General features: G+C 46.8%; 2 protein-coding genes across 5 annotated transcripts; both read right to left on the minus strand.

Annotated features, from left to right (window-relative positions):
- Positions 1–176: 176 nt before the first annotated feature.
- On the minus strand, positions 177–7,429 carry isy1 (ISY1 splicing factor homolog). Its single transcript, XM_063473274.1, has 11 exons — positions 7,334–7,429; positions 6,793–6,815; positions 5,319–5,370; positions 4,783–4,848; positions 4,655–4,697; positions 4,400–4,512; positions 4,028–4,145; positions 3,829–3,951; positions 2,023–2,135; positions 1,051–1,140; positions 177–354 (listed from the first exon to the last, which is right to left on the minus strand). Exons 1-11 carry the CDS (start codon positions 7,334–7,336, stop codon positions 247–249), a joined length of 852 nt encoding a protein of 283 aa, XP_063329344.1. The 5' UTR covers positions 7,337–7,429; the 3' UTR covers positions 177–246.
- Positions 5,318–13,298, minus strand: cnbpb (CCHC-type zinc finger, nucleic acid binding protein b). Of its 4 annotated transcripts, XM_063473277.1 has the most exons (8): positions 12,016–12,221; positions 10,282–10,403; positions 10,077–10,193; positions 9,825–9,890; positions 9,557–9,755; positions 7,334–9,483; positions 6,793–6,815; positions 5,318–5,370 (listed from the first exon to the last, which is right to left on the minus strand). In XM_063473277.1, the coding sequence occupies exons 3-6, from the start codon at positions 10,177–10,179 to the stop codon at positions 9,366–9,368; spliced, it is 486 nt and encodes a 161-aa protein (XP_063329347.1). In that variant the 5' UTR covers positions 10,180–10,193; positions 10,282–10,403; positions 12,016–12,221; the 3' UTR covers positions 5,318–5,370; positions 6,793–6,815; positions 7,334–9,365. The 4 variants fall into 4 exon arrangements, with proteins under 4 accessions (XP_063329347.1, XP_063329346.1, XP_063329345.1 ...); XM_063473276.1 differs by lacking the exons at positions 10,282–10,403; positions 12,016–12,221 and adding an exon at positions 12,662–13,298; XM_063473275.1 differs by lacking the exons at positions 10,282–10,403; positions 12,016–12,221 and adding an exon at positions 12,228–12,655.
- Between the last annotated feature and the right edge of the window lie 815 nt (positions 13,299–14,113).

Here is a 14,113-nt window from a genome sequence, read left to right on the forward strand (position 1 = left end):
ATGTCACGCAAACCCTGCGCGCTGGCTGATGAGCTTCGTTTATTTTCTCTGTGGAATTTTAAACCTACATTTGTCAGCAACATTTCTTTCCCCTCAATGAAATATGTTCACTTCACTGTCCAGCAGGGGGCAGACCTGAGGTTCACTATAAGCAAGAAAAGTAGACGAGAAGAAACTGAAGAGCAGAAAGTTTTTATTAAGAAAAGGTAAAAAACACGCCTGTATTTACAGCAGCAGACAGATGGGTCAGAGCCCCAGCAGAGCTCGGGCCTCCTGACTCTGAGCCTGAAGAGTCTCGCTGGCGTAGCGCTGCAGCAACTCCATCTTCTTCCTCCTGACCAAAGCCTCCTCCACCTGAGAGACAGACAGACAGGGAGGTTACTCCTGAATTACGTACCACAGGTACTTCATCACTAGACCATTCTGGAGGATTCCCATGATGCACTGGGTGTTTCTTCTTCACTCACTATGTGTTAATAGACCTCTCTGCTGAATCATACTTGTCATTAATCTCTGTCTCTCTTCCACAGCATGTCTTTATCCTGTCTTCCTTCTCTCGCAGCAGATGGCCCCGCCCCTCCCTGAGCCTGGTTCTGTCGGAGGTTTCTTCCTGTTAAAAGGGAGTTTTTCCTTCCCACTGTCACCAAAGTGCTTGCTCATAGGGGGTCATATGTTTGTTGGGTTTTTCTCTGTATGTATTATTGTAGGGTCTACCTTACAGTATAAAGCGCCTTGAGGCGACTGTTGTTGTGATTTGGCGCTGTATAAATAAAAGTGAATTGAACAGACCAAACTCTCCTGAAACCCTGCACGGTAGCCTGACCTGCACCTCCTGGGAAATATAAAGATAACACCGCCTGCACAGGTGTGCTGCTCAAAGGTGACACCCACTCAGGTAGGCCATGTTGTTGGCTCTATATAGGTTGGAGATCTAAATGAAGCGGACACAGTGTGAGTCCAGAGCTGCTTTCAAGGCTCTGGTTAGAATCAGGCTTCATCCTTGGCAGTGACGGTCCTCACGTTGCAGGAAAACGTGTTTGTGTGTCTCACCTCTTTCTGAGATGGAACAGGTACGTGTGCGATGAAGGCGAGTCCTCCATCCTCTCCCTCCTGCTCCTCCTGGTTCTCCTGGTCATCAGGCTACAGAAATCAAAAAAGATTGTTCATATTCAAGCACATCTGTCTCCGATGTGTGTGTGTGTGTGTGTGTCAGTAAATTAGTCTTTATTTTTCTCTTCTCTAAACTTATTTAACTTTGATGATTTAAGGACGCCCTCAAAATGTCCACCATGTTTCTGTAAATACGTTGGGTCACTGGATGTTAAATAAAATGAAATAAAAATCAGGTAAACCCCCGTCTGTCAGACCTCGACCCAGAAGGCTGACTCTGTTCAACTGGACATCTTCAGTGAAACATCATCATCAGGTGATTTCTTCAGTCTCAGCTGACTGCAGGTTTCTCATCCTATGAACAAGCAGCACTGACTAACAGGTCAGTTTCATCATCATTGATATGCAAATTGTTGTAACCACCGATCAAAGACCAGCTGACACTGAAATGTTTCACTGAAAACGATGAACAGGGTCGACCTTCTGGGACTTCCTCACCTGGATGACGTCTACCTCAATGTTTGAAAAATGTTTCAGTGTCTTCAGCTCGTCCTTGTATCATGATAAAGCAGACAAGGTAAACATGGCTAATGCAATAATCCAGCTGTTAACATCAAACTTATTGTATTTCTTAACGATCTCAGCCCACAACAAGTACTGATAATCTGGATTTATCCTTAAACCTGTACCCGGATTAAAATGAAACCTATTCAGTTCTTTTTAAAGGACCGGGACAAAAGTGATCTGGATTACATGATCCATGGAAGGAAAACCCGAATCATTTTATCTGGATTACATGTCAGAGTCGCACGTTCACACCAGACGGTGTGTTTCTACGAGTGAACCGCTCTCAGGTGTGCTGAGGTCACCTGCCAGAAGCTGATTGGCTGAGCAGGTAAAGAGACAGTTCACCTCTTCGTTGTGGACGGTGTAGATGCTCTCCTCCTCTTCCTCCTCCTGCTGTTTCTCTCCAGACACTCGAGACTCTCTCTCTGTTTTCCACCTGTGGACCGCCTCCAGCACAGCTACACACACACACACACACACACACACACACACACACACAGGTGAGGTTACCTGAAGTGTCACACGCATGAACAGAAGCTTCAAATCTGCTGAACTACAATCCAATAATTCCATCATCCAGGATTTTCACATATTCTCTGGATTATTTTATAATCTGGGGATTATGAACCAGTCTGTCGCAGGGCCAACACACAAGGACAGACAACCATTCGCACTCACATTCATTCGCACATCCACACCTAGTGATAATTTGGATTATCCAATTAACCTATCCCCACAAGCTGCATGTCTTTGGACGGTGGGAGGAAGCCGGAGTACCCGGAGAGAACCCACGCAAACACGGGGAGAACATGCAAACTCCACACAGAAAGACCCCGGCCTGATGTAGGAATTGAACTCAGGACCTTCTTGCTGTGCGGCAACAGTGCTAACCACTAGTGCTGGGCGATATGACGATATATATCGTGTGGACGATAGAAAAGCGTCTATCGTGCCATTTGTCTTCTATCGTTTCTATCGTTTCTAACCCGAATTTTACAAATTATTACATAAAATATATCATTAACCCTTTACAACCGGTCGGAGCAGGCACACTCCGTTTTGCCTAACTATTTTTAAATCCCTGTAGAACTGTAACCACGTAAGGTAGTGCAATAATGTTTTGTACTTACATCTTATTCCATTAGCTTGCCCTAGGTCACGGTTTTCTTCCACATATAGCTTTGCAAAAATTGCATAAAAAGCGCTTCCAGCAACAAAAACATAATATTCCAGACTTGCAGCAACAAAAACATAATATTCCAGAAACAGGCTTTGCCGATCCGATCAGCTGTTCATAACACTTCCTAGTTGGAATATAAGTCAGCGCGAACTATCGCATGTCCGCCATTACCTGTCCGAAACCGGAAGTGACGTCACTTTCGCGGAAAATGTAGTTTTTTAAGCTTCAAAGCCTATGTTGGTGTTTTTAAAAGTCATGTTTGACTTTATGTTTTTCTGTATCGTTTCTGGGATGCTTAGAAGTCAAATTACACTGTTGGAAATAGTTTATTTTGATGCACATGCTGTTTTTTGCAAATTTGCATTTATTTATTTTCATTTATATATAAAAATTTGTGTATCTCAAAAATAAAACTATGAAGACACTCAAAATAAATAAATGTAAAGATAAGCTCTGGCGGACTTGGTTCTATGGTAGGGCTTAAAGGGTTAAATAGCCTGTGCAAATATATTAGTGTTGTCTTCTCACTATACATACTCTGAACTTTATGCAAGAGAAAATAAAGTATAAAAAAATGATATTTTTCGCAAAGAAACTCCGTCTTGTGGTTTTGCGACATGGTGCTGCTTTACATGCACCCGGATTTGCGACATGCTTTACGGTAACTCAAAACAAAGACTGCACCCTCTCCACTCGCTGTTTACAGACTGCATACTTTCCAGATGACCACAGGTCAGGTGGTATATCGTGATATATATCGTTATCGTGATATAAAATAATTCATATCGTGATAAATATTTTTTCCATATCGCCCAGCACTACTAACCACCGTGCCACCGTGCTGCGACAGACTGGCGACCTGTCCAGGGTGTACCCCGCCTCTCGCCCCATGACAGCTGGGATAGGCTCCAGCGCCCCCCGCGACCCTGAAAAGGATAAGCGGAAGCGAATGGATGGATGGGATTATAAACCTTGTTTCTCGTACTGCGCCTCCAGAGGAAGAAGGACGCCGTCGTCTTCGTCTCTGTAGCCGTAATACTCTGCATCCACGTCCTTCATCAGCTCCCCCCTCGTCTTCCTCGGCGCTGGGGCAGCTGGGAGATCGCATACTTGGTGAGGACCGATGGCGTGACAGTGTGACATCAAACAGGAAGTGATGCAAATACGTACGCTCCTTCTCGAACAGCTCCCGGACTCCCGGCAGGTCTCTGGCCGCTCCAAAGTATTTATAGCCGCGGTTTCCAGGCACCTCCTTTCCCTCGTGGTCCAACATCCTTGGCCCGATGCGCTGCGACACAAACACGCGGTCAGCTGCTTCGATCGCGCCGATTGATAAATAAGTTGGAATTATCAATAACCTGCCATGATTACTGATAATAAATCAAGATTATCAATATCAAGTCAGGATTTGATGAAAGTCTCGCAGGACGATGTTACACAGATTACAACATTCAGGGTCACGTGACTCATCACAGCAGGCTTTAAATCAGTGGTTACTATGGTAACAGTTCTATTAATCTGACTCCTGTGTATGTCTCTTACTGCATAGTCGGGTCCTCCGAGCTCTTTGATGCGGACCTCCCAGTGACCTTTCTCTCTCAGCAGCTTGTTGATCTCATCGTTCAGATCCCGAATCCTGAACTCACCCAGACCAGCTGCACAGGTGAGGCACAGGTGAGGCACAGGTGAGACACAGGTGAGGCACAGGTGAGGCACAGGTGAGACACAGGTGAGACACAGGTGAGACACAGGTGAGAGAAGGGGAGTGGGACAAGTGAGGAAGAGCCTTGGACTCACCGTTCTGGATCTGAGCGACTTTCTTTGAGATTTCACTGATAATCTGAAACAGGCACACAGGACACACTCAGCACACCTGACTGCAGGTACCATCACCACTACTGATACTAGTGCTGCAGTGTGACTACCTGTCGTCTCCATTTTTCAGCTTTAGGAAGTTCACTGCACTCTGAGGCCAGAAAGGGTCTTCTTTCCTACAGGTGAGAGATCAGGCAGACAGGTGTTTATCTGACGGCAGCACTACTGCTATGGACCGCAAACGCCTGCAGAGAGTGATAACAACTGCGGAGAAGATCATCAGGACCCCGCTGCCCTCTCTGCAGAGCATCTACCATCACAGAGTCCAGAGGAGAGCTGCCTCCATCCTCAAAGACCCCACACCCCCCCAACACGGACTCTTCACACTTCTGCTTAGGACGAAGGTTTAGAAGTGTGAAATCCAGAACATCAACAACTCCTTCTTCCCCACGGCTATCAGACTCTTGAACAGCTGGCCTATTTTAACAGTAATAATAATTTTTGCACATGTATTTTATCTGTTCTAGTTCTATTTGCACATATTAACCGGCATCTGTGTGTGGACAGCAGAGAAAGAATTTCATTGTACAGAGAAACACTTTTCTTTGTACACATGACGATAAACACTTTGAATCTTGAAACTCACCTTGACTTTTCCTTCCTCCAGCTGAGCCTGCCTGAACCGAGCCAGGGCCGTCCTAACAGACAAAGCAGAGGGACACATTTACCCAAAGAGGAGGTGGAGGAGGACAGCAGGAAGAGGAGGACAGGAAGCGGAGGAGGACAGGAAGCGGAGGAGGACAGGAAGCGGAGGAGGACAGCAGGAAGAGGAGGACAGGTGGAGGAGGAGGACAGCAGGAAGAGGAGGACAGCAGGAAGAGGAGGACAGGTGGAGGAGGACAGCAGGAAGAGGAGGACAGGTGGAGGAGGACAGCAGGAAGAGGAGGACAGCAGGAAGAGGAGGACAGCAGGAAGAGGAGGACAGCAGGAAGAGGAGGACAGGAAGCGGAGGAGGACAGGAAGCGGAGGAGGACAGCAGGAAGAGGAGGACAGGTGGAGGAGGAGGACAGCAGGAAGAGGAGGACAGGTGGAGGAGGAGGACAGCAGGAAGAGGAGGACAGGTGGAGGAGGAGGACAGCAGGAAGAGGAGGACAGCAGGAAGAGGACAGGAAGCGGAGGACAGCAGGAAGAGGAGGACAGGTGGAGGAGGACAGCAGGAAGAGGAGGACAGGAAGAGGAGGACAGCAGGAAGAGAAGGACAGCAGGAAGAGAAGGACAGCAGGAAGAGGAGGTCAGGTGGAGGAGGACAGCAGGAAGAGGAGGACAGGAAGAGGAAGACAGGTGGAGGAGGACAGCAGGAAGAGGAGGACAGGAAGAGGAGGACAGGTGGAGGAGGACAGGTGGAAGAGGACAGGTGGAAGAGGAGGTCAGGTGGAGGAGGACAGGTGGAGGAGGACAGCAGGAAGAGGACAGGAAGCGGAGGACAGCAGGAAGAGGAGGACAGGTGGAGGAGGACAGGAAGAGGAGGACAGGTGGAGGAGGACAGGTGGAGGAGGACAGGTGGAGGAGGACAGCAGGAAGAAGACAGGAAGCGGAGGACAGCAGGAAGAGGAGGACAGGAAGAGGAGGACAGCAGGAAGAGAAGGACAGCAGGAAGAGGAGGTCAGGTGGAGGAGGAGGTCAGGTGGAGGAGGACAGCAGGAAGAGGAGGACAGGAAGAGGAAGACAGGTGGAGGAGGACAGCAGGAAGAGGAGGACAGGAAGAGGAGGAGGACAGCAGGAAGAGGAGGTCAGGTGGAGGAGGACAGCAGGAAGAGGAGGACAGGTGGAGGAGGACAGGTGGAGGAGGACAGGTGGAGGAGGACAGGTGGAAGAGGAGGTCAGGTGGAGGAGGACAGGAGGAAAAGGAGGACAGGAAGAGGAAGACAGGTGGAGGAGGATAGCAGGAAGAGGAGGACAGGAAGAGGAGGACAGGTGGAGGAGGACAGCAGGAAGAGGAGGACAGGTGGAGGAGGACAGCAGGAAGAGGACAGCAGGAAGAGGAGGACAGGTGTGTGTGGGTGTGTGTGTGTGTGGGGGGGGGGGTGTCATACAGCACATCTCTGACAGGAAGTACTTACATGGCCTTCTCGGCGTTCCTCGCCTGCATAGACAGAAGATCAGAGTGAGAAACATCTGGAAACATGTGGAGCTCAAAGAGGAGGTAATGTCATGGTAACCAATAGCACGTGAGGTCACCAAGCACCTCCTTTGAACCTCTCCTTGTTGGCCTGCAGCTGGGCCTGGAGGTGTTATCCAGGTAAAGATGACACCTGGGCAAGAGCTGAGACCCAGACTGCCGCTCCCACCAGACTCCATTAAAATCAGCAGTTTAATCAAGCCGAGCATTAATGTTCAATACAGCCAGCTGATAGATACACCAGGTGATCACGGTCTGCTTTGGTTGCTCAGTCGTCTCCATGTTTCAGCTGCTCCACCAGACTCCATTCAAAAATCTGCTATTTTTAACTGAGAGTGTTTTAACACGGTTTGGAGTCGGAGGAGCGGCTCCTCACAGAGCCCGCTGAGCGCTTCCTGATCACTGATTAATAATGAATATTGATTAACGTGCACACGGCTGTGACGTCAGTGAACACAACAGATTAAAATGCTGATTCTCACCATATCTGCTGCGGAGTTTAGCCGTTAATCCAACAACCGAGCAGAAACCATCCAAACACACACGAACACAGCACGCACACTAACAGGAAACACGTCACCGGCTCCACCACTGCATCCGGTTTTATGTCTGCACTACTGCCCCCTGCAGGACGAGCGGCCCGCCTACAACGACATGTAAAATAAAATAAGAACTGTTCACACAAATGTAGAAAATAAAATAGTTAATGTGAAAGCGTAGAACATTAATATTCATCTCCTGTATGACGGATGTGCACGCTGAACTCTCAAACTTATATGAGCTGTGTGAGATCTGATTGGACGGCCACAAACGCCCACAAATATTTCCTAAAATGTTTTGTTTGTTGTTTTAAATGTCAAATATTGTATAAGAAGACAAAACTGAAGCCTTTCACTGAACGACCACTGGTCCTCTGTCTGCACACACATCAGAGCACTGCTGCTATCGGTGTGTTCGTAACAAAATCAAACTGCAGTGTGACTCTGAACAGCCTCAGCATGTTTGTGCTCTCTGCTCAGAAAGAACTTATTTTAACATTTAGCTCAACAACAAACAAATCCTGCCTAACAAAAGAATTACATTAGATTTCCTCATATCAATACATAAGTAGGGGTGACATGGGCCACAAGTGGCCCTCGGGCCACGAGTTTGAGACCCCTGGCCCAGGGGGTGAGAAGTCTGATCATGAACACCACAGAGGTCAGAGGTTAACGCTGGGATGTATTGTTGTACATCAGCAGTGAATGAAATGTTCATGTACAACCTGTATTAAACTTTTTAAGATTCATTGTGTTTATTTATCTGTTTGATTTCCACAGCGGCTTTATTCTTTCACTGTACGCAGATCAAACTTCCTGTGTCCTTAATAAAACTGAGTCAGTCGTTCATTCGATGTAATCAGTGGCGATCGTGGCTCAAGAGTTAGCAGTTTGTCTTGTAATTGGAAGGTTGCCGGTTCGAGCCCTGGCTCGGACAGTCTCGGTCATTGTGTCCTCGGGCAAGACACTTTGCCTACTGATGATGGCCAGAGGGGCCGATGGCACGATACAGCAGCCTCGCTTCTGTCAGTCTGCCCCAGGACAGCTGTGGCTACAACTGTAGCTGCCTCCACCAGTCTGTGAATGTGAGAGTGAATGAATAGTGGAATTGTAAAGTGCTTTGCTTTATATTAATGCAATCCATTATTATTATGATGAGAGGAGGAGATTCTGGAGGTGTCTGACAGCGAGGAACTGAGCAGGTCGTCAGGGATCACTCTGTCCAGCTGCTGCAGATGTTAATTAAACCATGAGGCTTTCAGGTGAGCTCTGGAACTTTGGCTCTCGTTGGTGTCGCAGCTCGTTTCCTCTGATCTGATTGGTCGGTTCGTCTCCTGTGGGTGAGGGGTGCCTGTCTGAAGAAATGAGACAGCCACCGCAGGTCCGCCCTCATCCTTCTTACCTTTTTATTGTCAGGTAGAACATACACCTTTACAACAGCTCACAGGTAAAATGTACAAAAATAAGATTTTCTGGGGGGTTTTGTCCAGACTTCCTGCGGCTTTTTTTCTTGGCGTACGATTCCTCGACCTGCACAAAAACGCACCTGTAAAACATCTGCTGCGACCTGTCCTGATTGGCTCGTCCATCCTGCGATATTATTGGGTGATTGCTGGAGGTGGGGCCAATCATTTTATTTAGTCCAAAAACAAAAATGAAGTTAGCAAGATACAAACTTCCATGGCTCTGTTAGGCCCACCCAAAGGGCAGAGGGGAGGGGCCTAATTTGGCCTTCATACATCACTCTCTCAGGTCTAAAAAAGCTCTGTACATCGTAACACAGCTACCAAACTAAAACACAGAAGAACAAATGGGTTTTGTAGTCCGTCCCCTCCTCCTCCCTCCGTCTGCTCTGACTGGCTGTTACGAGGCTGACCGACAGGCCTCTAGACCAATGACAAGAGGAGGATCAGAGGGCACGAACAGAGAATAAAAGAAGAGGTTTGGGAGCGTGGGGTCAGGGGTCAGAGGCCAGCTAGGGGGTGGCTTCGATGGTGCACTCTTTCGCCAGGTGACCTGACTTCCCACAGTTATAGCAGTTCAACTCGGACGCCTTGCTGCAGTGCACCGCAACATGGCCGATCTCCCCGCACCTGCAGAGCACACGGACAGGTTACACTGGACCGTTCACCTGTGTTTGTAGGCTCAGCTTTAGTATTAGTTTACCTGTAACACTTGACCTTCTCACAGCACTTCTGGATGTGTCCGAAGCTGCCGCAGGAGTAGCACTTTTGCTCGTGGGCGTGGTTACAATCGCGCGCCATGTGACCGGCCTTGCCGCAGTTGTAGCACAGCTGCTCGCGCTCCTTCTTGGGCTCCTTGCAGTCTCTGGAGATGTGACCTCCTCTGCCGCAGTTGTAGCAGGCTGCGGGAAAGATCACACCTGTGCTCACCTGTCTTTAAACTGTTGTGATCTGTAAGCGTGTGTCCTCACCGTCCTCTGTGCGCTCGCAGTCTCTGGCCACGTGCCCAAGTTCGCCACATCGGTAACAGAACAGGTCTGCAACGACACGACAGGCGTGAACCGCCGGGTGTGTCACGTAGTCAGCTGTTCACAATAACAGCACCAATGCAGAAGCTGAAAATGGAAACAGGTTTCCACGTCTCCATGGCGACATCTGTAAAAACTACAGGGTTTTTAATAAACTTTAAAATAAACTCATGGAGGTTTGATGATGGGTGTCACCTTTGCCTCTGCTGCGACCTTTCCCTCGCCCTCGGCCGCCACTCGGACAGTTCTTCACCCAGTGGCCTGAGCGGCCGCAACCGAAACACTCGTTACTGCTCATCGCCACGATCACGGCTGGAACCACAGACAGGAGATTCAGATATGAAACTTTACCTTCATGAAGGTGCAGAATAAAAACCACAGAGGAAAAGGAAAAACACACCAGGAACACCTGAGATGAATTCTCCTCAGTCCTGGGCCCACCCACACAGGTAGAGTTTACAATAATTGATTACACAGCAGTGAGGAATACATTTGAACACAGGAGATGTCTTTCTGGAAGTGCTGTAACAAGATTAAGGATTTAATTCCAGGACTGTTTAATGTTAACTAGTAATGACTTCATGAATAACATTTTAAGCATTAGAGAGAAAAAAAGACTCATAATCATCCCACAGATGTAATATTATCTACAGCTACTTTCAGAACCATTGATATTCATTTAGACTCTTTTTCTCCAATTGATCTTTCTGAGTTAACTTCAATAATTACTTCCTCCAAACCATCAACGTGTCTTTTAGACCCCATTCCTACAAAACTGCTCAAAGAAGTCCTGCCATTAATTAATGCTTCAATCTTAAATATGATCAACCTATCTCTAATAATCAGCTATGTACCACAGGCCTTCAAGCTGGCTGTAGTTAAACCTTTACTTAAAAAGCATCTCTAGACCCAGCAGTCTTAGCTAATTATAGGCCAATCTCCAACCTTCCTTTCATATCAAACATCCTTGAAAGAGTAGTTGTCAAACAGCTAACAGATCATCTGCAGAGGAATGGCTTATTTGAAGAGTTTCAGTCAGGTTTCAGAGCTCATCACAGCACAGAAACAGCTTTAGTGAAGGTTACAAATGATCTTCTTATGGCCTCTGACAGTGGACTCATCTCTGTGCTTGTCCTGCTAGACCTCAGTGCAGCGTTCGATACTATTGACCATAATATCCTATTAGAGCGATTAGAGCATGCTGTAGGTATTACAGGTACTGCACTGCAGTGGTTTGTATCATATCTATCTAATAGACTCCAATTTGTGCATGTAAATGGAGAGTCCTCTTCACACACTGAGGTTAATTATGGAGTTCCACAGGGTTCAGTGCTAGAACCAATTCTGTTTACATTATACATGCTTCCCTTAGGCAGTATCATTAGAAGACATAGCATACATTTTCACTGCTATGCTGATGACACCCAGCTCTATCTGTCCATGAAGCCAGATAACACACAGCAATGAGTTAAACTGCAGGAATGTCTTAAAGACATAAAGACCTGGATGGCCGCTAACTTTCTGCTTCTTAATTCAGATCAAACTGAGGTTATTGTACTCGGCCCTGAAAATCTTAGAAATATGGTATCTAACCAGATTCTTACTCTGGATGGCATTACCTTGGCCTCCAGTAACACTGTGAGGAACCTTGGAGTCATTTTTGACCAGGACATGTCCTTCAATGCACATATTAAACAAATATGTAAGACTGCTTTCTTCCATTTGTGCAACATCTCTAAAGTTAGAAATATCCTGTCTCAGAGTGACGCTGAAAAACTAGTTCATGCATTTATTACTTCCAGGCTGGACTACTGTAATTCATTATTATCAGGAAGTCCTAAAAACTCCCTGAAAAGCCTTCAGTTAATCCAAAATGCTGCAGCAAGAGTCCTGACAGGGACTAGAAAGAGAGAGCAGATTTCTCCTGTATTGGCTTCCCTTCATTGGCTTCCTGTTAAACCCAGAATTCAAAATCCTGCTCCTCACATACAAGGTCTTAAATAATCAGGCCCCATCTTATCTTAATGACCTTGTAGTACCGTTTCTATTTTTAACATTAGGCTTCAAACTTGCTCATAGGGGTCAAATGATTGCTGGGGTCTTTTTTTCTGTTCTATTATTGTAGTGTCTTTACCTTACAACACAAAGAGCCTTGGGGCCACTGTTGTTGTGATTTGGTGTAATATACATAAACTGAATTGAATGGAGCAGCAGGGTCCCATCAGATTCACTCTGACCCCCTCATGTGAGACACCTGGGGAAGCTGTAGAGCTGCTTTTAATGCGGACAGATAGGGGACCACAGGAAGACAGGTGATGACAGGTTCTGATTGTCTCAGGTCTTCACCATGATCAGACTTTTTCCTCTTGTTCATCATGTAATAAGATGCCTCTTCACAGAGCAACAGCTGATCGATCGTGTATCGATCCTCTCCGGTCCTCCCGTCCCACCAACTGTGCTAACCTGCACCGCCCCCGCGGCTGCTGGCAGCCCGACGCCGTTAACAGGCCACTCTGTGCGGCCACCAGCCAAAGGCTCCCCGGCGGATGAGGTCCGTTATACCGGGGGCACGGCTCCCCGCTCCGGCCTGTAAGCCTGTAAACAGCCCGTCATGGCAGCTAGCCTGCTAGCAGCTTAGCATACGCTCCGCAGCGGAAGAAACACCGACACCGTCCGCTCCGCAGCGCCTCTTCCCCGGGGCGGAGCGGCGCGCCAGCCGGCTGCAGTGAGCCCTCTGCGGGCAAAAAAGAGCGGATCGAGCCGCCGGAGCTCCGACTCACCTCAGACCCGAAACTGTGGAGGTTTGTTTGGATGTTGCTCTGCGCCACACGCGGTCTGCACACGGCCCGACACACACACACGCACGCAGACACACACTGATACACAGACACACACACACACACACACACACACACTGATACACACTGATACACAGACACACACACACACACTGATAAACACACACAGACACACTAATACACACACACACACACACTTATACACACACACACACACTGATACACAGACACACACACACACACTGATAAACACACACAGACACACTTATACACACACACACACACACACACTGATACACAGACACACTTATACACAGACACACTTATACACACACACACACACTGATACACAGACACACTTATACACACTTATACATACAGAGACACACTTATACACACACACACACACACTGATACACAGACACACTTATACACACAGAGACACACTTATACACACACACAGAGACACACAGACACACTTATACACACACTTATACACACACATACACACTTATACACAGACACACTTATACACAGACACACTTATACACACTGTAATATTTAAAGAAATTAGGTCACTGCTGAACTGTATATAACCATCATCCCTAACATTACATTAATTATCATTTCATCAAAGTGTTTATTGAAGCTGTTGGCATTATGTTATAAGTTATATTATAGGGGTTATCATAATCAAATATTAACATGTTTATTACAGGTGCAGTTATAACTACTTTAAAATGATTGAGTTAATATATATATATCATAACTCAGAGCCTGAGTATATGGTTACAGTAAAATAGTAGCTGAGCAAAGGCCTGAATGTATTCAGCTTCTTGTGGTATTTGAGTTTGCTTAGTTACAGGTGACGAAAGGATGTCCAGTCCATGGGGACCTCAAAGGCCTGAGATCTTCACCATATTTGGATGGATGGGGAACTTCTGTGTCTGCAGTTATCTCTTAAAATACATGGATGTTTTGTACATGCAAATTATGTGCTTGTAAACGCAAGAAGGGGCGTTACAATACCCTGATGTTATAAAAGTAATCTAGAGTGTATTTTGGGCAGAGATGTACAACTGATGTTTTGCAGTTTACACCTCTCCACGCTGCGTGCATTCATTAAAATCAATTGTTTGACCGACCTCTTCTGGACCATCATTGTTTTACTCTCGTCCTCAATTTCGAACCCGTAACAACACACAGACACACTTATACACAGACACACTTATACACACACATACACACTTATACACAGACACACTTATACACACACAGACACACTTATACACACACACAGAGACACACAGACACACTTATACACACACTTATACACACACAGACACTTATACACACACACACACACACTGATACACAGACACACTTATACACACACAGACACACTTATACACACTTATACACAGACACACTTAT

The sequence above is a fragment of the Pelmatolapia mariae genome, linkage group LG5 (assembly GCF_036321145.2).
Source record: "Pelmatolapia mariae isolate MD_Pm_ZW linkage group LG5, Pm_UMD_F_2, whole genome shotgun sequence".
In the NCBI taxonomy this organism is placed as follows: Eukaryota; Metazoa; Chordata; class Actinopteri; order Cichliformes; family Cichlidae; genus Pelmatolapia; species Pelmatolapia mariae.